This window comes from Musca vetustissima, unplaced genomic scaffold (genome assembly GCF_032173495.1).
Source record: "Musca vetustissima isolate MV318-11 ecotype Yass unplaced genomic scaffold, APGP_CSIRO_Mvet_v1 utg11960, whole genome shotgun sequence".
NCBI lineage: Eukaryota > Metazoa > Arthropoda > Insecta > Diptera > Muscidae > Musca > Musca vetustissima.
In genome coordinates, this window is record NW_026879281.1 from 1 (window position 1) to 23,675 (window position 23,675).

The 23,675-nt window shown below is 33.9% G+C and overlaps 1 protein-coding gene across 1 annotated transcript; it reads left to right on the forward strand.

Moving 5' to 3' along the window:
- Positions 1–15,485: 15,485 nt before the first annotated feature.
- On the forward strand, positions 15,486–21,210 carry LOC133324101 (ecdysone 20-monooxygenase). The gene is made up of 7 exons (XM_061532986.1): positions 15,486–15,806; positions 15,888–16,086; positions 16,173–16,568; positions 16,652–16,820; positions 16,894–17,133; positions 20,816–21,028; positions 21,100–21,210. Exons 1-7 carry the CDS (start codon positions 15,494–15,496, stop codon positions 21,208–21,210), a joined length of 1,641 nt encoding a protein of 546 aa, XP_061388970.1. The 5' UTR covers positions 15,486–15,493.
- The last annotated feature ends 2,465 nt before the right edge of the window (positions 21,211–23,675 follow it).

Here is a 23,675-nt window from a genome sequence, read left to right on the forward strand (position 1 = left end):
CAAAGTATCAAAATTTTTAAAACTTGTTAATTAAATATTAACCGAATGGAATGTCCGATTACATCCAAACATTGCAAAATTTAATATTTTTACCAAACCTAGAAAAAGTCCGAATATGGGAACCATCGACCCACTCCTTTTGTTACCTACTCCACAAAAGTTCAACATTTTAAAAACGTGTAAATTCAACTTGAAGCTAATTTAATGGACGATTTTATCCATTGTGGGTACATCGTTAGCAACCTTCCCACAGAGGTTCAACTCTTTGATAAAATTATAAATTCAACGACTTTTTTCATATTATTGGCAATAACTTTTATGTATATGAGCAAATTCCGGCCATACAACATATAAAGTTGTCGAAGGATGCTATAAACATTAAAATATCCTCCAACACAGCTTGGTGCTAGGTTCTGAAACTCTTTTACACAAAAGAAATCCATTATTTTTATATGAAGTATAGGACTTTATTTAACATGCTTCGGAATGTTCGATTTGGTCTATATGCACGGTTTTGTTGTGTAATTTCTTGACATTTTAAAGGTAGCTTCATAATGACTCTCTTATAGAAGTGCTGTCCTCTATTTGCAAAAAACTCTAGTAGTCGATTTTCACAATCCTCCCTAGATACCAATTTTTTATCATTAAAGGAATTTTAATGATGGCGGATGTATTAAACTTCCCAACCAAGCTCCCGAAGTTTCTGGCGAGTAACTGTGGACGTGTGTGGTCCAGCGTTGTCCTGTGGTGGAACACTCATGTTGGCCAATTCTTGCCGTTTCTTGGCAATTGCTATCTTCAAACGGTCCAGTTGTTAACAGTAGAGATCAGAATTTAGCGTTTGGCCATATGGAAGCAACTCAAAATAAATAATCCCTTTCCAGTCCCACCAAATGCATAGCAGAACCTTCCTGGCCGTTAGTCCTGGTTTGGCCACCGTTTGAGGTGTTTCACCGCTCTTTGACCACGATCGTTTCCGCACATGGTTATTGTTTATGATCCATTTCTCATCTCCAGTCACCATCCATTTAAGAAATGGGTCTATCTCATTCAGTTTGGCCAAGGCTTCACAGATGCAAATTCGATTTTTAGCTCCTGAGCGATGTTACAACTGCTAACATGCCGGCCTAATGGATTTCTTTTTCCCCAAACTAATATATAAACCATGGGCAACAATGTTATAAAACTTTACTCGTGTAGAGCTTAAAAACCCTAGATTTAAATTTTTCTTTCTTCTCCTCTCTGTTTTCTGTCATGTACCTTGGATTCCTGACCAATAGTGCATACGTAGAATGCAAACCTTCTGTTAATATCCTAAATATAGCTATAATTAATGTATTCTATAAATCTTCCTCTGATAAAAAATACCGGCCTTCCTCCATAAAGCTTTTTGAAATCGAATCGTACCTTTGGTTCTATTTCCATCTTTTTTATTTAAAATATATTTTCAAATAAATTGGAGCAAAGAAAATAATCGCACGATGGCAATAAGGCAATAATTTTCTATCTTCACACTAAATCTCTTTAGTACGGTATGTATATCTAAGTGATTTGAAATATTTTTTTTAAATACTTCAAAGAATTTGAGAATTTGTCAAAAAATGTTTACCACAGATCATGTTTATATTATGTGAACCCCACTGCGTGTATTTGGATTCAATCAGTCAAAAATCAAAGTAGTCGATCATCTTGATCATACATGTTGCGTTCAAAACTTCATACCACTATGAATGATTTATGTTTCCCCTGTCATAAACCACAAAAAAAAAATGATTACAATGTAAATGTCAAAACATCGGCACGTGTCTAAAACGGGTTACAATGTCAAACATTGTCAAAACCTTTGCGGCTAATCAGCACTTGTAATATAAATAGCTATAAGCATTAATATTATCTGGCACGCTTATTTATTAAACCACAAAGAGAGAACAAGAGAGGAAGAGAATCAATATGAGCATATAAAATAGGGCAATATACAATTCGTTTCAGTCTGACATAATACTATGTTGATGCGGTTTTCTTTGTTATTACTCTTTTAGTAGTTGTTGTTGGTGTTGTTGTTGTTGCTGCTACTGTTTTGTTTGTCGTTCTTGTTGTAACTTGTGTTGATATAATATGATCACATATACATTCACACGTACATACAATGTTCTGACTGACCTACCCTAATGTTAATAATATGTGTTAATATAATAAATATTTATAAATGTCGATGAAAAACATCAACAAGAACAGCAACAACAACAACAAAATTTAACACAACACCAACTATGAGATCGACACGACATGAGAGTAAGAGTTATGTGAACGAGTGAGCGAGGGAGGGAGAGCAAGCGGTAATAATCACTATAAAAATGCGTATACGAATGAAAACAACAACAACAGCAACCGCAGCAACAACAACACAAACATGTAAAAGAACTACCTTGAGGGTCGACTTGATTGATATGTGTAAATATGTAATGAAATAATAATAATAATTATAATGAACAAGCACAAAACAAAATAAAGGGAGCTGGGAATAATGGGCTATGGGATGGGTGTTACACTGTCTGGCAGCAAATCATCAGAGAAAAAGCAAAGAAAAAAGACATGCTCGTGTAACATTCATTCAATAATGATGCAATGTATTACATAGACACTATGGATGTGTGTGTGAGTATGAACGCATCATCATGTGTGAACGGCAATTCTAATACAATCACAATAATTTATTGAATTTTTATAGTTCTCAGCTCTCAGGGCGAGCGTCAGTCAGTTAGCCCGTATATTTGTATTTTATTTATTTATTTTCTTATCGGCAAATTAATGCAATTAATTGTTGCAAATGCGTTTTGTTTTTTGCTTTGTTTAAATTAAAAAAAGTATTTTACAATTTTTGTTTTACTTTAAACGACGAACTTCAAATTTTGCGAAAATGCTGACAAAATAAATAAAAAATAAAGCAGGTGGTGTGTAATTATATTTTTATTTATATATTTGGTAATCATCAAACAAAAAAAAAATTGAACAATTGTACATATTTAATTTAAATAAACCATTTTTGTAGTTAAAAAAGGGGGCAATGCGTAAAAAATTATTCACGTTCTATTGAATCGATTATTATATATTAGTCTTCAGTGATATGCTGGACAACCCACTATTTTTTTTTTTTTTTTATAAATTCCAACAGATTATGAAAGAGGGGCTAAAAAAGTCACACGTATCGGCGTTTTGAAAGTTGACGCTGGGAGGTAACCTAAAAAGGGAGGGCAATATTCCCCCTTTTCAAGAAATTTGATAATTTTCGAATTATGATCTCTTGATATATAGTGTCTTCGACAATATTACTGATAAAATGTCGAGAAATATTTTGGAGTATAACTTTAACCCTCAACCCACTCAATGATCGCCATAATGCTTTACCATAAGTCTCACAATAGACTTAAACTCAAAAATCAGCCTTAATGTCAAAAATCTTTTTAGGTTACCTCCCGACGTAAACTTTCAAAACGCCGATACACGGGTTTTTGAAATTTTGTTTATCCCCTCTTTCATATCCCGGTAATTATTTTTTGTGTTGCACAGTGCAATAATATAACCTCTAGCGGTCGGTAGTCTTTTAGGGTGATATGTCAAAAAATGCAACTACTTTGCAAATTGTCTGTCAGGAAGTATTTTATGGAAAAACGAAACATGAACTCTAACATACAGAAAAAGGACAACAATTCAAAATTGTCTGCTCAGATGCTGTTGAATCCTCAAGGAACTTCAATCTTTAAGTACACTCCCTTCGGTTCGAAAATGTGGTTAAAATATTAAATCTCTATAAGAGAAAGACTTTTTTGTTATATATATGAAACGAGCACCGTTTAAGAGAAAAATATAATTTTTGTAAGGGCGACGAATTTCAGATATTGATTGAAAACTTCGTTTAAGAACAACGACTTTCGCTGATCCGAAGTTCTCTTAACTAAAAATCCTGCTTAAGGGGTCATTAGCGTATTTTTAAAAGGCTGACAAACATGTAAGAAACTTCCGACGGATGGAACCTACGGACTTGATCTAGGCTTGTTAACGATAATAAGCCTGTGGACCAATTTAGGGAGGGCGTAAAATTAAACTGAACTTATTTTCTATATTAAATTTAAATATTTTTTTTGAGGCCAAGGCCGCGATATAACGGTACCCATTGGTTATACAAATTTAGCAGGTTCCACTATTTACCGTAGCCTTCTTATAATAATATTTTGAAGCCTTATACACTTTTCCACTTCTGATTCTTGGGATTAAATGATCGGTACAGCGACATTTTTATACCCTACACCATAAGTTGGAGTGTATATTAAATATGTTTGCAACACCTCGAAATATTCAGAGACCTCACAATTTATATATATATTCTTAATCAGAATAAAATTCTATGAAATCACGATATAGACCGCAATATTTAAGCTAGAGCTCTAAAATGTTATCAGTACTCCTATGATGTTTATTATTGCAAATGGAATATATCGGTCCATGTTTTGGTATAGCCCCACGTTTTTTCAATGGGTTGTAAATGGGCATTTTATATTTTCATTGTGTTAAACCTTACTGTCAAAAGTTATTGATATTGTTTCAAGTTTCAGCGTATCCACCATATTTACTTTTTATTTGAAGTGTAAATTTACCATGTTTTTACTTTCATGTCGCTCTAAACATCACAATCTCATAAATTGTTTTTATTTTAAAATGTTTTATTACATACACCTTGCCACTATTAAAATGTGCCTTATCGAAATGCTGGTTTTAGATCCATGAGTCTTTGAACCAATTTCGTTTCAGACAATTTGAAATGTCTGCTCGTCTCTCTGTTTGGTTGATGCGCACAATAACATTAGAAAGGTGTGATCCCCGTGTAAAATTTAGTCTCTTTCGGGTAATAATTGTGATATCTAGAGCGACGAGATCCATTTCATCCCCTAAATATTAAGCGATTACTCAAACCTATTGTTGTCGTTGTTTAGATCGAGATACTAGGAGCGGTTTTACAAACTCTTGGGCCTTCAATATACCTCACAACATAGTTGAATAGGATATACACAGAAAACATATGGATATGCCGGAAACAAAAAAAATATGCGCAAATCATAAATTGTACATTCTTATGCCCACCTTTGGGCATAAATGCACACTTTCGACAATTACTAATCGCCATGTCCGTCCGTTTGAAAATGTTCACTGCTACATCTCCTGAAAAGTGGATTTATCAGTCCAAGTTAAGTTTTTCACCCTAATTGACTGCATTTTCATATTTTGTAGTCTCCTTACAAAAATATAAATATTGGCCCAAGTTTCGGCTTAGCCCTCATATAACGATGTTAGGATTGCGATGTGTTTCAGGTCATACCACAAATTTCAAAAATGATAGTATGTAGATTTCTCCTTAGCCGCCATATAAATGCTTCGATCGATTCTCCCTTGCGCAGCAGTTTCATTTTGTCGGTTGAGCTCACTATTCAACATTTAAAATATAAATGGCAACAAATCCCATCTATATAATATATTATATTAAATATTTTTTTATAAAAATTAATAAATAATACCTCTGTATAATATTTAATCCCAGATTCTAGTTTTGTAGATAATTTTGTATTTCCCCAGCACTGAATAGTTTCAAAATCAGCCATTATTTTAAAAACTGAATCATGATAAATTAAACGAGCTTATTTTATTATTCAGAAAATAATACAATTCGCGTGTTTAAAATTATAATAGAAAAAAAATTGGATATCAATTATAATTTGGTATTACTGGACGTAATAAATGAAACTGGTTAAAAGAAAATAAAATTGAAATGTATTCTACAAAGTGGTTTTGGGGTTGGGTGTCGTATAATTAATACTATCATATGTAATGTATACGTTTAACCTCATAACTCGACATTTTGGTTAAAAAAATAAGTTCGTATGATTTTTAAAAATAATATAAAGGCGATCAATTTGTTTTCTTTGGAAATCGCGTTTTGATTTATCACAACATCTAAATGTGGAACCGACTGAAATAATTCCGACCACTGAAACGTCCGATTACAAAAATTCCAACGGCACTCGAAAGAGTTATGTCTGGCTCCGGTATGAACTAGGATTATTAACATCGAACAAAAATGAACAAAATAGCGGGCATATGAAATTTGCTTTTTGGAAAATTCCCTAGTTTTGGAACGGATTGGATTATTAGTTTTTGATTTATCATGGCCGCTAATCGTAATAACACATTTTCGGGAAGTTTGAGAAGAACTTCTACCCATCACCTGATGCTAACACAGTAAATCGGCTATATCGTTGTTGAGATTTTCACTTGAAATTTTAAAGGGACATCCCTGAGGTTTGAATTAAATAAAAAAACAAAATTTTTGAAAAATCGTTTATATAACGCTCATCATTTGTCTAATATGGTTAGGGGAGACTGCGGCACATTCGGCACTTTTTGTTCAGAGCTGTATAGCTCAGTACTTATTCAACAGATATAGAAACTTTATAGCTGGTTATTGTCGTCTGGCACTTAATTATAAAAACTAGTACCAAAAAAGTATAATAAATTTGTATTTGTTAAAATTTTTTACAGTTTTGTAAAAAAGTCAAATTCTACCCGGGATAGCTTCGGCATTTGATGGGACACATTCGGCACCATAGTCATAGCCTGGTAATTATCATTGTTATCAGTCTGGTTGAAATTCAGATATTCTAAAGGTTCTTTTTTGTTTGTAAACACCGACTCAATGTTTGACTTTTGAACAAGGATTATTGACTTCGCTCTAAAATGAACAAAATGGCGGACCTTTGAAAAACTATTTTTCGAAAATCGCCGATTTTTTACCAAAAACCAAGTTTAAAAATAAGGAAGTTCTTCACCGATTGGCTTTATCCTAGTTCATACGATAGCTATACACTCACAGAGAAACGTGTAAAAATGTGGAATCGATTGGGTCATTAGTTTTTGAGTTATCGTGCCCGCCATTCACAAAAGAGAAAAACACGTTTAAAGTTTGAGAAGCCCTTTAGGCGTAACTTGATGCTGACGCAATAAATCGGCTATATCTTCAAGAGTTCTTGAGAATTTCTCTTGAAATTTTGTAGGGACATTCTTGAATTAGTGTAGATTCGTGTAAGGCTATATTTTCTAGCGGCGGGCGTTGACGTCTCAAAGCCACATACACTATCAGAAATATAATTTTTCTATCGCATTTTCATCAATACAATCACATTTTGTCTTATATATGAAATTTCGAACAGTTTTAAAAGAATATTTTTACAAACTCAAAAAAAAATATAAGGAAATAATATTACACTATCTTTATATGGCCGAATGTGCCCCACTTCAAGATGCCGATTCTACCCCGAAGATACTTAGTTTTTTTTTTTAAATTTTTTTCTATCAATTTTCTAAAAACATTATATTATTAATTATTTTTATAAGAATACACATTGTAATTAACTAATTTTTAATAATACTGCCTTAAAAATCTAAAAGTTTTATACACAAAATACATACGAAGTGGAATGGAAATATTACAAAAACATCTGTAAAAATACAAAAAAAAAACGGTGCATCTAAATAAGTTTATTAGCTAACTCCACTTCATCTGGACCTCTTCTAAAAATTACAATTATTGTTCACTTCATACGAAAGCGGCATTCGATTTGATCCAAACTTCGTACTACGTAATATTTGTCCCAGATCTAAGTCATGTCCCTTCCCTTGAACTAAACCTAGATCAAGCCTGAACCTAGATCAACCTTAAACCCATCGATCCAACGAATTTCCTCAACAAAGGGTTAACATTTTCAAATTTCAAACCGGGGGTATACAATGGTTGAGATGTTATTACCACTTTTTTGCTTGGTTCTGCTCATTTTACAATTTTTGGCCAACAGCGCATGGCGCTGGCATTGCTCAGGTCAAGTTGAACACATTCCCTATGCCCTATAGCAACAAAATATCCCTAAAAGTCCTGATAATTTATAAAGAACAAAAACGACCAACTGTTATGTCAATGTAGATCCCCATTTTAATAGGGAATCTGTTCCTTTATGACTAGTATCCTCTTTTTTTCGTCCGATTTTATATACGTTTCCAATTAAAAAATGTGTATTGGGTTATTTCTGGTCTATTTAGGAAGTAATCACCTTCCATTTCGTTATCATTTTGATTTGTTGCGATCAATTTATTTCTATATAAATTATCTGCTTAACCAATACCAACAACAATGTGAAGGGTGCTCATTGAATATTTCAGAATTTTGCCATAATTTATATGAAAAGGTACGTCTTCAAAACTAGTTTTCCTCTCCAGAAAACAGACAAAAAATCACAAATACTTCCACATACATTAGTCATTCAAAAAACGCAAATTTAATGTGTGCCCTTACATGCTGTGACACGTGTATAGATATACAATATATGTTATTTACATACACACGTGGAAATAAAATGTTTGAATTAAAAAACCATCCAAACATTTCCTGCAAACATAATCTTGTAATCAATTCTATTCTACAATCTTGTAATCAGTTCAAAGTCATTAATAATACAAAAAAAATAATAACACGAGCCAAGCTTATTGCCTATTGAATTCTATTTGAATGTTGTAATAATTTTACACACATGTTTTTAATTTTTTAATTTTAATATGTAAATTTTTTTGTTGCTAAGCCATCAAATATATATTTTATGGAGCCCGAAAAAAAATCTATATTAAAATGATTAAAAATAATTCAAACAAATAAATCATTTCTTGTGATCGGTGCTCAAAAGGCGTTGCGTCGAATACGATTTAAATTGCATTAAAATTTATAACCCCAGATAAGACAGGTGTAGCAAAGTAGCAACAACAACAACAAAAATACAAATCAAAATCTAAATTAAGTGGTAAACAATTCACACCTATCAATATTTACATACGTATATACATATTTATGTATAATAGGGATGACGATATGTGATATGCAAAAAATGGGGATTTTTTAAATAAAAATAAAATCGTTATCTTCTGTCGAACAGGACTTTTTATACCCGATATTGTTAATTATAGGTGTAAAGATTTGACACCCAATGGAAATCCAAAATATGAAATTTTAGCCAAATCAGTTTAAATGCTTGTCCGAAATCACCAAAATACCCAATAGTAGGGTAGTAAAAGGGATAGAAGATTTTCCTTCTAATGAGAACCCAAAGCCCTGTCTCAAATCCTCGAAATTAATTATTACATAAGGACTTTACCTAAAAACGGACCGATATTGCGCGAAATAGCCTTATTTAAAAAAATAATAAGTCGAATACCCCGAAACTTCGACCAATATGTACCACTTTCGTTAGAAAGATTTTCTACCCAATGGGAATCCAAAAATGTATCCAAGCTCCTCAAAATACCAAATATCGGTATATACTCTACTTGGTAAGTATGGCGCTACTCTAACAAGTGCACCATTATTGAAATTTTGGTTAAAAAGATTAGCTACCCAATAAGAACCCAACATATCAAATTACAATCAATTCGATTAAATAGCTATACCAAAAGGTTGGACCTCCATTCGCACCATACGGACTTGAATAATTCTGATTCTGATCAAAATTATATTTACTTTATAGTGTCTCCGGTGAATATATCGAAGTATTCCAAACGAAATGACAAATTTTATATATAATTCACCTTATATTGGTTTACAATAGAAAATCATTTTCAGAATAACGATAATTCGGTATTCCTCATATATTTAGATGGACTGTTTTTCCAATTCCACATCGACAACCCCTCATTTTCACACATCCACACACATGTTCTCTATTTCACCAGCACAAAAAAATTAATGCACATTTAAAAAACGCATTTAAATTCAGTCACCACTAAAATGCAATTCACATGCCATTTTGTAAAAAACACAACGTTCACACACACCTCTATTTAGTCACACTTCTTATGCGTTTCTACTTGTTGTTGTTGCTGTTGTGTGTGGTTTTTTTAACTTCTGGCTCATATCATTTTTCACAGATACGCAACGATTAAACACAATAAGTGTGACCAGATAAATTCATTTAAATACCGGTTAGACACTTGCTAGACAGACAAGTGGCTCTCTGACTGTCTGCCTCCATCTGATTGACTGGCTGGCCCGGTTGATTGCAAACCACGCTTTGGTTAAACAAAGTTCGATTAGGTTGAGCGTGTGCCACTGGTGCATACCATAGCCGCTAACCACAAAAAGTCATTGTAAAAAAATCAAATAAAACATATGGTATTGGAGTTACAGGTGTCACACAGGACTGATGATTGGCATAATTATTGAAATTATAAAAATAATGAGCATAAAAGAAATCGATTCTTTCTTCACATTAAAATAATGAAGCTATCAATAAGGGCTCACTTTCGCCTTTGTTCATCTACAGAAAAAAAATATGTCTTCCAATATCAGGTGAAGCGGACATATTTCAATCCTCTCTCCAATGCACTATAGGTCAAATGACCACTTTTTCTGTGCAAAATTAATAGCGGCAACAAAATCATAGTATTCGTCATGAAATTTGGCCCAACTTATTTTTTTGTGTTACTTGAATCGTTTTTGTTGAATTTGGAAGAAATCGGTTCAGATTTGGATATAGCTCCCATATATATTTTCGTCCGATTTTATGTAAATGGGCCACCATACTGCCAATATTAGTCCGATTTAGACAAAATTTTGCACAGAGTATTGAATTAGGTCTGGATTGATATGTGTCAAGTTTTGTTGAAATCGGTTCAGATTTAGATATAGCTCCCATATATAGTTTCGTCGATTTTAGGTAAATGGTGCACCAAACTGAAAATGTTTGCCCGATTGGGACAAAATTTTGCACAGCGTACGAAATTTAGTCGAGTTTGACATCTGTGAAGTTTTGTTGAAATCGGTCCAGATTTATATACAGCACACATACATAGTTTCGTCCGATTTTATGTAAATGGTGCACCAAACTCCCAATAATGGTCCGATTTAAAAGAAATTTTGCACAGCGTACTGAGTTCAGTCCAGTTTGGCATCTATGAAGTTTTCCTTGAAATCAGTCCATATTGAGATTTTAGGTAAATGGTGCACCAAACTTTCAATATTTATGCGATTGGCATGCAATTTTCTTATAGATTTCAGAATGTCATGTGTATGGTTTTTATTGGCTCAAATATCTATGTAGATCACATTTGTTTTTTACCCGATTCCATTTTAATGGTCATCCAAAGATGGTATGTCTCTTCTATCAACAGGATATTGTACACATTATCATATTTTGTTTGTACCCAAAGTGGTAAAGGGTATCATATAGTCGGCCCGTCCGACTTTTGATCTTTCTTTTCAGGATGTCTTTGAAAACATTCATCTTTCTGTGACTTTTTTACAACATTTTCGCTAATTTTAAGCAAAATAAATGTACTATTTGCTTAAAAAATTGCTCTCTTTCATCCGAAATGTTGTCGACATCAATTTTGCTCACTACATGTTTGAAAACTGCAAACAGGTTTTTCCTTTTTGTTACCTTCTTTTCGCCATATTTCAAAAAGTTCGATTTTTTATACGGAGGTTGCCTAGATAAAAGAGGCATTACTCGCAAAACGCAAAAAATCGCAACTTGAAATAAATTTAAATTAACTCATTAATTATCACTTAATTTATGTGCAAAATTTCAAAGAGGTCATATTGGGTCATTTTTTTAATAGCTTACTGAAAATCAATCTACCAAATTACTTTAACTTTTTAAAGTCTTCATAGACTAAAGGGTTATTTTCAAGTATAGTGTCGCAAACATAAAAATGTTTTGATTTAATATAAATATACTCACTTGTATCTATATTTTCCTTTTTACACTAATTAATTATTGTAAACAAAATCGAAATAATACGCACTCAAAGTTAACTAAGCCCCACAGAAATATAAGCATATTTATAGAATAAATTGTATTGAGCGACATGCATGGCCAGCTGTGTAACGGTACTTTATGTTTAGCACTAATTAATATCACGTGTCTCTATTTTAGAGTGTTCTAAATACAAAAACAACAACAACTCGTGAAGAACGACACTTTGATTTTTCCAATCTTGCACAGAAAAGCTGGTCATTTGACCTATAGTGCAATGCTAGAATATGTTATCCAAATCCCAAAAGAGTTGTCAGATCGTAGGAAATCTATTTACAGTAAATTGCCAGTAGTGATATGCTTCTTTCTAGATTTTATTCCCATTCTCCCATTAGATGTTATACCCATTCGTCTATCGATTGCTGTAAATACCGAGTTTGTGTATTCAGATGATACATCTGATGATTACATCTCCAAATATCAAATTTTTAAATACTACACTGCAGTGAATGATTCGAAATCTATATATATGGAATATGACAAAAACCTATGCTGACTTGCAGCCAATTTTAATTGCAAATTTCCATAACATTGTTAAATACCGAATTTTTGGGATACCATACATGTTTATCTAACCATGGACCAACACAAAATATGAAATTGCTACCAATGTGGTTAGAAAAATGTGTCCAAAATTCTCAAAATACCAACAAAAAAATATGGGGCTATTGCTGAAGATGAAACGATGTTAATAATTTTTAGTAGGAATATCCTCCACCTAATTTGAACCCAAAATATGTAATTACTTCTAATTCGGTTGAAACATGTTTCACTAAAAATAGCGAAAATCTGAGGGTATCATTATAATGAAGGCTACCCTAAAACATCGGCCAAATTTGATAAATGTTTGTAGGGAGATTCGCAGTCGAAAGAGAAGCCAAAATAACTAATTACAGCTGATTCGCCAGAAAAACGTCTCAAGAATCCTTCAAACATCGAAAATCGGTGAGTACCGTTATATAGGGTATATGGTGCCATGTCGGTTGAAAAATGTAAAAAATGTGTACAAATTCGTAATTTGGTATTTTGGGTTCTCACAACCCAAAAATTATTAATATTTACCCAAGAATTTGAGAATTCTGGGCAGGGTTTTCAACCGAATTTGGCTGCAATTCGGTATTTTGTATTTTAAATTATTTATTTCTCACTTGTTTTTCGCTATATTCAAGGTCCTATCATAACATGAGTTTTCTCCTAGGATCTCCCATTAATTTCAAATTGTTTATTGTCATCGTCATGGTAGAGGGTATAAAAAGTTCGTCTGATCCGAAGTTATCATCCTTTATATTTGTTGGTTTGAAGATGTGTACCCAACGAGACACCAACATATCAGATTATATATATAAAAGTCATGTCCATAATGATCAATAAGCCTAAAATCAGGGTTATCGTTATATGGGACTAATTTCTAAAAAATAAACCGATATTGATAATTAGAATTAGGAAAAGTATCTTAAGTCCTCAAAATGCACCATCATTTGGACCGATATTGATAATTTTGATGATGGACGATAATAAACTGCAGCAATTTGGTGGTACTGTTATATCTGGGATATACCTAAAGATGCACCGATCAGGGTAATTTTTAGTTGATGATTTTAGAGAATACCAAATAACAGCCCATTCGGTAGAATTAGCGCGTAAACAAAATCCCCAAAATACCTGAAATTTCGGGATACCGGTATATGGAGGCTATACCCACGTTTAGGGCCGTCAAAACTATGACTAAGAAAATTGTCATCGCCCAATCTCAATTCTTTTGAAAGATGGCGTGATTTTGCCAAAAATATAAATATTAGACCCCGTACAGGTCATTTGGTTGGGAAAAGTTCCTTTGAAATTAATGCCACGTATATTGATGTCTGTGCCGGATGTGTGAGTTATCTATACTAATAAAAGAGTAAACTGATTGCCTGACTGACTGATTTAACGATTCATTAACGTCCAGACGAAACGCCTGAAACTAGAATCTTGAAATATGGGGTGAGGATCAGTCTCAAACATCTCGAATAAGGCTAAGTTTTTAGAATTAAAAATTTAGAATGAGGATCATTGGTGGAATGTAGATAAATGTAACAAAGGGTTTTTGGAAATTTGAACTAAAAATGCCCGAAAAGTACTAAAATGTACTAAATTTGTAACAATTTCGTAGCATGTGAACGGATAGAGCTAAAAACTTGAAATTTGGAATGCGAAAATATGATCGAAAAAGGAAGTGGTGTAGGAATTGTGTACTCATGTAAAGTAAAAGTAATAAACGGTACTAAATTTGGTACAAATTGAATTTGGAGGAACAGAATCCTGAAATTTTAAATTAACATTACCGTTGGAGTGTAGGATTGGGATATGAAGCTGGCATCCTGAAATTGGGAAATGAGATTTTTATTGGTTTTAAATGATAATTTATGTACTAAATGGCATTAAAATGTATATAACTTGGATTTAGGTGATCCGATCGAGCGAATCCTGAAAATTACAATTAGGGTTGGGATATCTATGAAGTTTTGGAAAATCGTACTTATGTGTATTCAATGGTTACAATTAGGGTTGGGATATCTATGAAGTTTTGGAAAATCGTACTTATGTGTATTCAATGGTTTCGGGTGAGGTAGAATCCTGAAATTAGGAAATATGATTTTTATTAGATTGTTGATATATGTAGGTAGATATGGAAATTTATATTAATGTGTACTAAAATGTGTTAAAATGTGTAATTAGTTTTAAAAAGTACTACAAGATTGCAAAAGGTAATAAATTGTACCACATTTAGAATAGAGCTAGATTTCTGTGGCGACAAGAATTGGTGTGTAGTGTTAAGATATGGAGGAGAACAAAGGATATAGAATTACGTTCCATTTAATGCCAATAATTCACCAAAGGCAGAATATTGTCCACATCCAACCACAATCATTTGAGTTGAATTTTTTATGCTTGGTTTAAATCGGTATATAATAGAAAATTATTGGATGTACCCAAAATGGCGGAGAACAACATATACTCCCTCCAACATTTATAATTTCCTTATTTTTTTTTTCTTTTTAAATGTCATAGATCACATTTATGATTCCAACACCACGAAATTTTAACAGAGAAGTGGATCGGGACAACGAATAAGTTTGCTGTTTGCATGTCGATCTTTTTGCAGAATTATAAATTTCCGTTCAATCTGACAATACTGCTCCCCTCACGGATTTTTCATTAGGGGTTCAATATAAAATATATTAAACCTGAATATAAAATTCAATGAACCTTCCATACTATCGTTCATATTATCTAAGCAGCCAATTCGGACTCGCTTAATATATTCGGCAACGCAATAGGTTTTGCTGTAAATTAGTCATTAAACGTCCCTTGAGTGAGATTGTGTTAACTGATAAGTTTTGACTAACGTGCAACTCAGAACTTAGAATTTTATTACTGGATCGAATATGTTACAAACTCTTGCTAAATTGATCAATTTTCTAAATAATGCTAAAAATATACTTCAGAAAATCTGTAGCAAAATATGTTTCTTTTCTTTTTTCTTTTCCGAACCAAATTAAATTTAATAGTTCCAAAATTTTTCTTGTTTTATTATCCTTTTTAGATTTTCCATGGTTATGGCTCTAATATTATTAATGGCAATTGCCATACTGCTCGCCTTCTATTGTAATTTGGATTTGCGGAAATTTTCCGAATGCTATATAAAACCGCTGCTGCTCAACAAGGATCAATTGAATAAATATGCAAATGATTCGGAGGCCTCGATAACCACAGAGACAGATTATTATCACGCAAAAGAAATACGGCCCAAAGGGGTGTTTGATATACCAGGACCAAAACCACTGCCATTGCTGGGAACAAAATGGATTTTTCTATTATTTTTTCGAAAATATAAAATGTCCAAACTGCATGAGGTGTATGCTGGTAAGTTTCTGTGAATTAACTATTTATTATTTCAGACTTCATCCCCCTTCCCCTCCCCACTCTTTTTCGTTGTTTTTCCAGATCTAAACCGCAAATATGGTGACATTGTTTTAGAAGTCATGCCATCCGGCCTACCCATTGTCCATCTCTTCAATCGTGCCGATTTGGAAAGAGTCTTGAAATATCCCAGCAAATATCCCTTTAGACCCCCCACAGAAATTGTGGTAACTTATCGCCGCTCCCGTCCCGAACGTTATGCCAGTGTTGGCATTGTTAATGAGTAAGTTTTGTGGTTTCCATGCCATTGTCGATAACTGCGTTCTTTTCTGTTGTGTTTCCCCTCGATTAAAACCCTCCTCTGTTTAGACAGGGTCCAACATGGCAAAAACTCCGCTCCTCCCTAACATCGTTCATAACATCGCCGAGAATATTGCAAAACTTTTTGCCAGCCCTGAATTTGGTATGTGATGATTTTATTGATCTTTTAAAAGCAAATAGAGATCCTCACACCTTTGAGGTTACCAATTTTGAAGATATTGCCAATCTGATGGGTCTAGAGGCGGTATGCACCCTAATGTTGGGACGTCGCATGGGATTTCTATCCACCAATACCGAACAGCCGGAGAAGATAAAACAATTGGCGGCCGCTGTCAAGCAGCTGTTCATATCCCAAAGAGATTCCTACTATGGCTTCGGCATGTGGAAGTATTTTCCCACGCAGACCTACAGGAAATTTGCCCACGCCGAGGAAACCATTTATGAGTAAGTACAGACGATCGAGAGCGATTATTGTCACGCCCTAGCTCCCAAGAAATCTAGAAAGTAACTTCTCAGTTCATGCATAGTGTGATTTCGGAAATGGTCGACCAGGCGCTGGAGGAGAACAATGCTAACTTCATGCATCACGATGACGATGTTCGCAGTGTATTTCAACATATTTTGGATCTGAAGGATTTGGATATCAGGGACAAAAAATCAGCTATAATTGATTTCATTGCGGCCGGCATTGAGACGGTAAGATTGAAATAATAGAGCACCCGCCGAACTGCACTTTAAGATTTTTTTTTCGTTTTGTCTTTGTTTACAGCTCGCCAATACTTTGTTGTTTGTCCTGAGTTCGGTTACCGGCAATGAAGAGGTGATCGCCAAAATTCTTCAAGAATTTCAAGACCACCGCCACACAATAATTCTGCAGGATGCTTTCACCAATGCCACCTACACCAAAGCCTGTATACAGGAATCGTATCGCATCCGACCGACAGCATTTTGTTTGGCGCGAATATTGGAGGAGGATATGCAGTTGTCGGGTTATGAATTAAAAGCAGGGGTAAGTGGTAAAGTTTGGTTTATCTTGTTGATATAATTTAGGTTTGGGTTAGCTGGTACCGTGCTAACGTGATTACCTATAAAAAAATAAATTAGTATTTTTTTCGAATGTTTACAAAAAAGGGAGAAATGAAAGGTTTGTGATGAGTTATATTACAGGGGAAGCGGGAAATAACATCTTTTAAGAGCTATACAAGGGGTAGATTTTAAAGAACATTTTCAAAAAAATATTTTTTTCAATGCGTATTGAAGGCGTGGATTTTTTAAAGAATATTTTTTCAAAGGCTATCCAAGGCGTGGATATTTTTTCAAGGGCTGACCGAGGTGTGGAGTTTTTAAAGAATAATTTTCAAGGGCTGTCCAAGGCGTGGATTTTTTAAAGAATATTTTTTCAAAGGCTATCCAAGGCGTGGATATTTTTTCAAGGGCTGACCGAGGTGTGGAGTTTTTAAAGAATAATTTTCAAGGGCTGTCCAAGGCGTGGATTTTTTAAAGAATATTTTTTCAAAGGCTATCCAAGGCGTGGATATTTTTTCAAGGGCTGACCGAGGTGTGGAGTTTTTAAAGAATAATTTTCAAGGGCTGTCCAAGGCGTGGATTTTTTAAAGAATATTTTTTCAAAGGCTATCCAAGGCGTGTATATTTAAAAAAATATATTTTTTCAAAGGCTATCCAAGGCGTGTATATTTAAAAAAATATATTTTTTCAAAGGCTATCCAAGGCGTGTATATTTAAAAAAATATTTTTTTTCACGGGCTGACCGAGGCGTGGAGTTTTTAAATAATATTTTTTAAAAGCTATAGAAGGCTTGCACTTTTAAAAACTATTTTTTAACGGTTATCCCACGCTTGGATTTTTTAAAGAATATTTTTTCAAGGGCTATACAAGGCGTGGACTTTTTAAAGAATATTTTTTCAAGGGCTATCCAAGGCGTGGATTATTTAAAGAATGTTTTTTTCAAGGGCTATCCAAGGCGTGGATTTTTTAAAGAATATTTTTTCAAGGGCTATCTAAGGCATGGATTTCTTAAAGAATATTTTTTTAAGGGCTATCCAAGGCATGGATTTTTTAAAGAATATTTTTTCAAGGGCTATCCAAGGCGTGGATTTTTTAAAGAATATTTTTTCAAGGGCTATCCAAGACGTGGATTTTTTAAAGAATATTTTTTCAAGGGCTATCCAAGGCGTGGATTTTTTAAAGAATATTTTTTCAAGGGCTATCCAAGGCGTGGATTTTTTAATGAATATTTTTTCAAGGGCTATCCAAGGCGTGGATTTTTTAAAGAATATTTTTTCAAGGGCAATCCAAGGCGTGGATTTTTTAAAGAATATTTTTTCAAGGGCTATCCAAGGCGTGGATTTTTTAAAGAATATTTTTTCAAGGGCTATCCAAGGCGTGGATTTTTTAAAGAATATTTTTTCAAGGGCTATCCAAGGCGTGGATTTTTTAAAGAATATTTTTTCAAGGGCTATCCAAGGCGTGGATTTTTTAAAGAATATTTTTTCAAGGGCTATCCAAGGCGTGGATTTTTTAAAGAATATTTTTTCAAGGGCTATCCAAGGCGTGGATTTTTTAAAGAATATTTTTTCAAGGGCTATCCAAGGCGTGGATTTTTTAAAGAATATTTTTTCAAAGGCTATCCAAGGCGTGTATATTTAAAAAAATATATTTTTTCAAAGGCTATCCAAGGCGTGTATATTTAAAAAAATATATTTTTTCAAAGGCTATCCAAGGCGTGTATATTTAAAAAAATATTTTTTTTCACGGGCTGACCGAGGCGTGGAGTTTTTAAATAATATTTTTTAAAAGCTATAGAAGGCTTGCACTTTTAAAAACTATTTTTTAACGGTTATCCCACGCTTGGATTTTTTAAAGAATATTTTTTCAAGGGCTATACAAGGCGTGGACTTTTTAAAGAATATTTTTTCAAGGGCTATCCAAGGCGTGGATTATTTAAAGAATGTTTTTTTCAAGGGCTATCCAAGGCGTGGATTTTTTAAAGAATATTTTTTCAAGGGCTATCTAAGGCATGGATTTCTTAAAGAATATTTTTTTAAGGGCTATCCAAGGCATGGATTTTTTAAAGAATATTTTTTCAAGGGCTATCCAAGGCGTGGATTTTTTAAAGAATATTTTTTCAAGGGCTATCCAAGACGTGGATTTTTTAAAGAATATTTTTTCAAGGGCTATCCAAGGCGTGGATTTTTTAAAGAATATTTTTTCAAGGGCTATCCAAGGCGTGGATTTTTTAATGAATATTTTTTCAAGGGCTATCCAAGGCGTGGATTTTTTAAAGAATATTTTTTCAAGGGCAATCCAAGGCGTGGATTTTTTAAAGAATATTTTTTCAAGGGCTATCCAAGGCGTGGATTTTTTAAAGAATATTTTTTCAAGGGCTATCCAAGGCGTGGATTTTTTAAAGAATATTTTTTCAAGGGCTATCCAAGGCGTGGATTTTTTAAAGAATATTTTTTCAAGGGCTATCCAAGGCGTGGATTTTTTAAAGAATATTTTTTCAAGGGCTATCCAAGGCGTGGATTTTTTAAAGAATATTTTTTCAAGGGCTATCCAAGGCGTGGATTTTTTAAAGAATATTTTTTCAAGGGCTATCCAAGGCGTGGATTTTTTAAAGAATATTTTTTCAAGGGCTATCCAAGGCGTGGATTTTTTAAAGAATATTTTTTCAAGGGCTATCCAAGGCGTGGATTTTTTAAAGAATATTTTTTCAAGGGCTATCCAAGGCGTGGATTTTTTAAAGAATATTTTTTCAAGGGCTATTCAAGGCGTGGATTTTTTAAAGAATATTTTTTCAAGGGCTATCCAAGGCGTGGATTTTTTAAAGAATATTTTTTCAAGGGCTATCCAAGGCGTGGATTTTTTAAAGAATATTTTTTCAAGGGCTATCCAAGGCGTGGATTTTTTAAAGAATATTTTTTCAAGGGTTATCCAAGGCGTGGATTTTTTAAAGAATATTTTTTCAAGGGCTATCCAAGGCGTGGATTTTTTAAAGAATATTTTTTCAAGGGCTATCCAAGGCGTGGATTTTTTAAAGAATATTTTTTCAAGGGCTATTCAAGGCGTGGATTTTTTAAAGAATATTTTTTCAGGGGCTATTTAAGGCGTGGATTTTTAAAAAAATATTTTTTCAGGGGCTATTTAAGGCGTGGATTTTTAAAAAAATATTTTTTCAGGGGCTATTTAAGGCGTGGATTTTTAAAAAAATATTTTTTCAGGGGCTATTTAAGGCGTGGATTTTTAAAAAAATATTTTTTCAGGGGCTATTTAAGGCGTGGATTTTTAAAAAAATATTTTTTCAGGGGCTATCCAAAATAATTTTTCTAGGGTTCTCAAACGCATGGATTTCCATAATCATTCAACAAATCATCTCTTTACCCTTTTATTAAACATTAAAACTGCTACTAGTTTTTACTTAAAATATAAAAAAAACAATTCCAAATACCCCAATTACATTATTTATTCTAATAAGATAATTTCTCTTACTTCCAGTCAAGCCATTCTTCTATACTTTCATCAAAATTATTGATTTCTGTCAAATCATTATTCGTAACAATTTTTCAAACAAAAAACATTAAATTTTAATTTATCTTCCAATCCTCTAGATCTCAATCCCTTTTTATTAACTTCTTTTATTAATAAACTTTAATAATTTCCCGCATTTACAGACAGTTGTACTCTGCCAAAATATGCTCGCCTGTCACAAGGATAATAATTTCCCTGAGGCCAAAACGTTTCATCCCGAACGATGGATCGACAAGGAGGGAAATTTCAGTGTTAACATTGAAAGTTCAACAATTGTGGTACCATTCGGAATTGGAAAACGAACCTGTCCGGGTAAACGATTTGTGGAAATGGAAATTGTGTTGCTGTTGGCCAAGGTTCGTAGAGCTCTCTCCCTCTCTATTTTTCGTGAAATGAATTAAATTAACAAATTGTTCTTCTATTACAGCTACTGCTTGCTTTCGATATTAAATTCACAAAACCGTTGGAAACGGAATTTGAATTTTTGTTAGCGCCTAAAACGCCACTAAGTTTAATACTTCGTGATCGTGTGTTTTAGATGCGCCCCAAAAACAAACACACACACACACACCCAACCACACACTAAACCACCAATAACACATACTAACCCACACACACAGGCATACAACTAAAAGTATTCTCTACTATATTGATTTTTTCTATTGATTTATTTATTTCTTTTTAAGAGTTACCAGATTGTTTTTAATTTAAGCTAAACAAAATCGAAAAAAAAACAAAAATCTTTTAAAAATAAATCGCCACAACAACTGCACATTGTTTAAGTTTAACCTTTAATAAACATTTGTATATTAGCATAAATTTGTGATTTTTAAATGTGTTGTTTGTTGTGGCGTTTAATTTTTTAACTTTTGTTTTTTGTTCTATCATTCATTCCACAACGAGTGCAATCAGTTTTTTACTTTATTTTTATTTTTTGGTCAATTCTTAGTTTGTAAGTAGCAGCATTTTTGTGTGAGAGTAACGAAAGACTGTATAACGATATGCAATTAAATGTTATTTATTAAAAAAACAAAAACGAAAAATAAAATATTATTGTAAGCATTATTAAACAAAGACAAACAAAAAACATATAGTTGTAATAAATTTATAATAAAAAGAAAATATGTAAAAGAATGTCATGTTTAAGATTTTTTTCTGTTGGGTATTTCATATAGAGCTTTTGTATAGAGGTTCATAATTATATTTTAACACAGTGTGGAAGAAAGTTGTCCTCTTCGAGAAAGGAAATCTGCCTTCGAAAAACCCTGGATGACCGGGGAGATTCGAAATAAAGGGAAAGAAGTCCGAAATCTTTACAATAGAGCACGCCGCAAGAAATTAATAGTACACTGGGACAACTTCCACGACAAGCAGAAAGAATAGAACAAAATGACAAGAACCGCCAAACGCAACTCCTGCAAAACCTTCTGTGAAAGATCGATAGCGTAAATGACGTATCAAAAATAAAAAGAGGGAAAAGGATGGAAACAACTGAAGAAACTATAAGGCTTCTGATGAACGCTCACTTCCCACCGAACCCATCCATAAGGGATGACGCTACGGTAACAAGGGGAGCAAGATCTGTGGAACCTAAGATCGGCGAATCAATGGTACGAGATGCTATAAAGAGCTTCTCACCATATAGCGGCAGGGCCAGACAACGTATTCCCTGCTCTTTTACAAAAAGAGGTAAACTATATATCACCATTTTTAGCGGCACTCTTCAATGCATGTATAAGGTTTGCGTACACAACCAAAGCCTGGCAGGAAGCCAGGGTAGTCTTCATACCCATGCCCGGCAAGGCAAACTACGCAACACCAAAAGCCTACAGGCCAATTAGCCTTACTTCATTTCTACTCAAAACCATGGAACGGACAATCCACACCATAATAAAGAGCAGCATCCCCAATGACACGCTGAAATCTAAACAACATGCGTATATAAAGGGGAGATCAGTGGAAACCGCTTTACATGAGGTAGTACACCACATCGAAGGAACTTTCGACAAGAAAATGTACACTTTAGCAGTCTGCATTGACATCGAAGGAGCCTTTAATAATGTCAGCACCGAAACACTTATCCAATCCTTAGAAGCCTTCAGTGTTGACCAGGCAATTATAGACTGGGTCAACCATATGCTAAGGAACAGATGGATAAACTATAGCTTACAAGACATAACTATCAGGGACAAAGTAGGACAGGGGACACCGCAGGGAGGGATACTGTCACCACTCCTGTGGGTCACCACTATCAGTAGTCTCTTAAGAAACTTAACCGAAGATGTTTTTGAACCAGTCTGTTATGCAGACGACGTTATAATACTTCTAAGGGGAAAGAACCCTAACTTACTATGCAGGAAGGCTGAAACGGCGTTAAACATCGCTTTTAATTGGGCGAAGCCGAGGGGTCTAAACGTAAATCCGGACAAAACGGAAATATGCTTCTTTACTATAAAGACAAAAATAGAACAGTATGAAGAACCAATTTTTCAAAACAAAGCGATAGCAATATCAAATAAAGTCAAATATCTGGGTGTCATCCTAGATAGAAAACTTAGATGGAAAGACCACATACATCAACGGGTCGAAAAGGCCCATAGATGCTGGCATTTCTGTAGAAGAGCCGTGGGCTCTAAATGGGGTTTCAACCCAAAGATGGTACACTGGATCTACAAGAGCGTTATTAGGCCAATTCTAACTTACGCGTCTGAAGTCTGGTGGACAACAATAGACAAAAAATGTAATGTAATAACACTACAGAAAGTCCAAAGAACTTGTTGTCTAGGCATATGCACCCACCCAGTTCCACCCATACATCGAATACCTGAAACAAGAGTAATCACATTGTGTGAAATTCTGATACCGGACAGAGACTCATGGAACAGCGGAACACTAGCACATATGTCTCCGGGAAACTGTTGTTACACGGATGGCTCCCGGCTAGCGGGAAAGACGGGACTGGGACTTTTTATTGAAGAACCGGGGACTGAAATCTCACTTCGC

What these genes read in the sequence shown, in the direction of transcription:
- LOC133324101 (XM_061532986.1), top strand. Translation starts at nt 15,494, where the DNA reads ATGGTTATGGCTCTAATATTATTAATGGCAATTGCCATACTGCTCGCC. An exon ending in TTGCGGCCGGCATTGAGACG is followed by an intron (nt 16,821 to 16,893) that starts GTAAGATTGAAA and finishes CTTTGTTTACAG; the next exon opens with CTCGCCAATACTTTGTTGTT. An exon ending in GTTATGAATTAAAAGCAGGG is followed by an intron (nt 17,134 to 20,815) that starts GTAAGTGGTAAA and finishes CCGCATTTACAG; the next exon opens with ACAGTTGTACTCTGCCAAAA.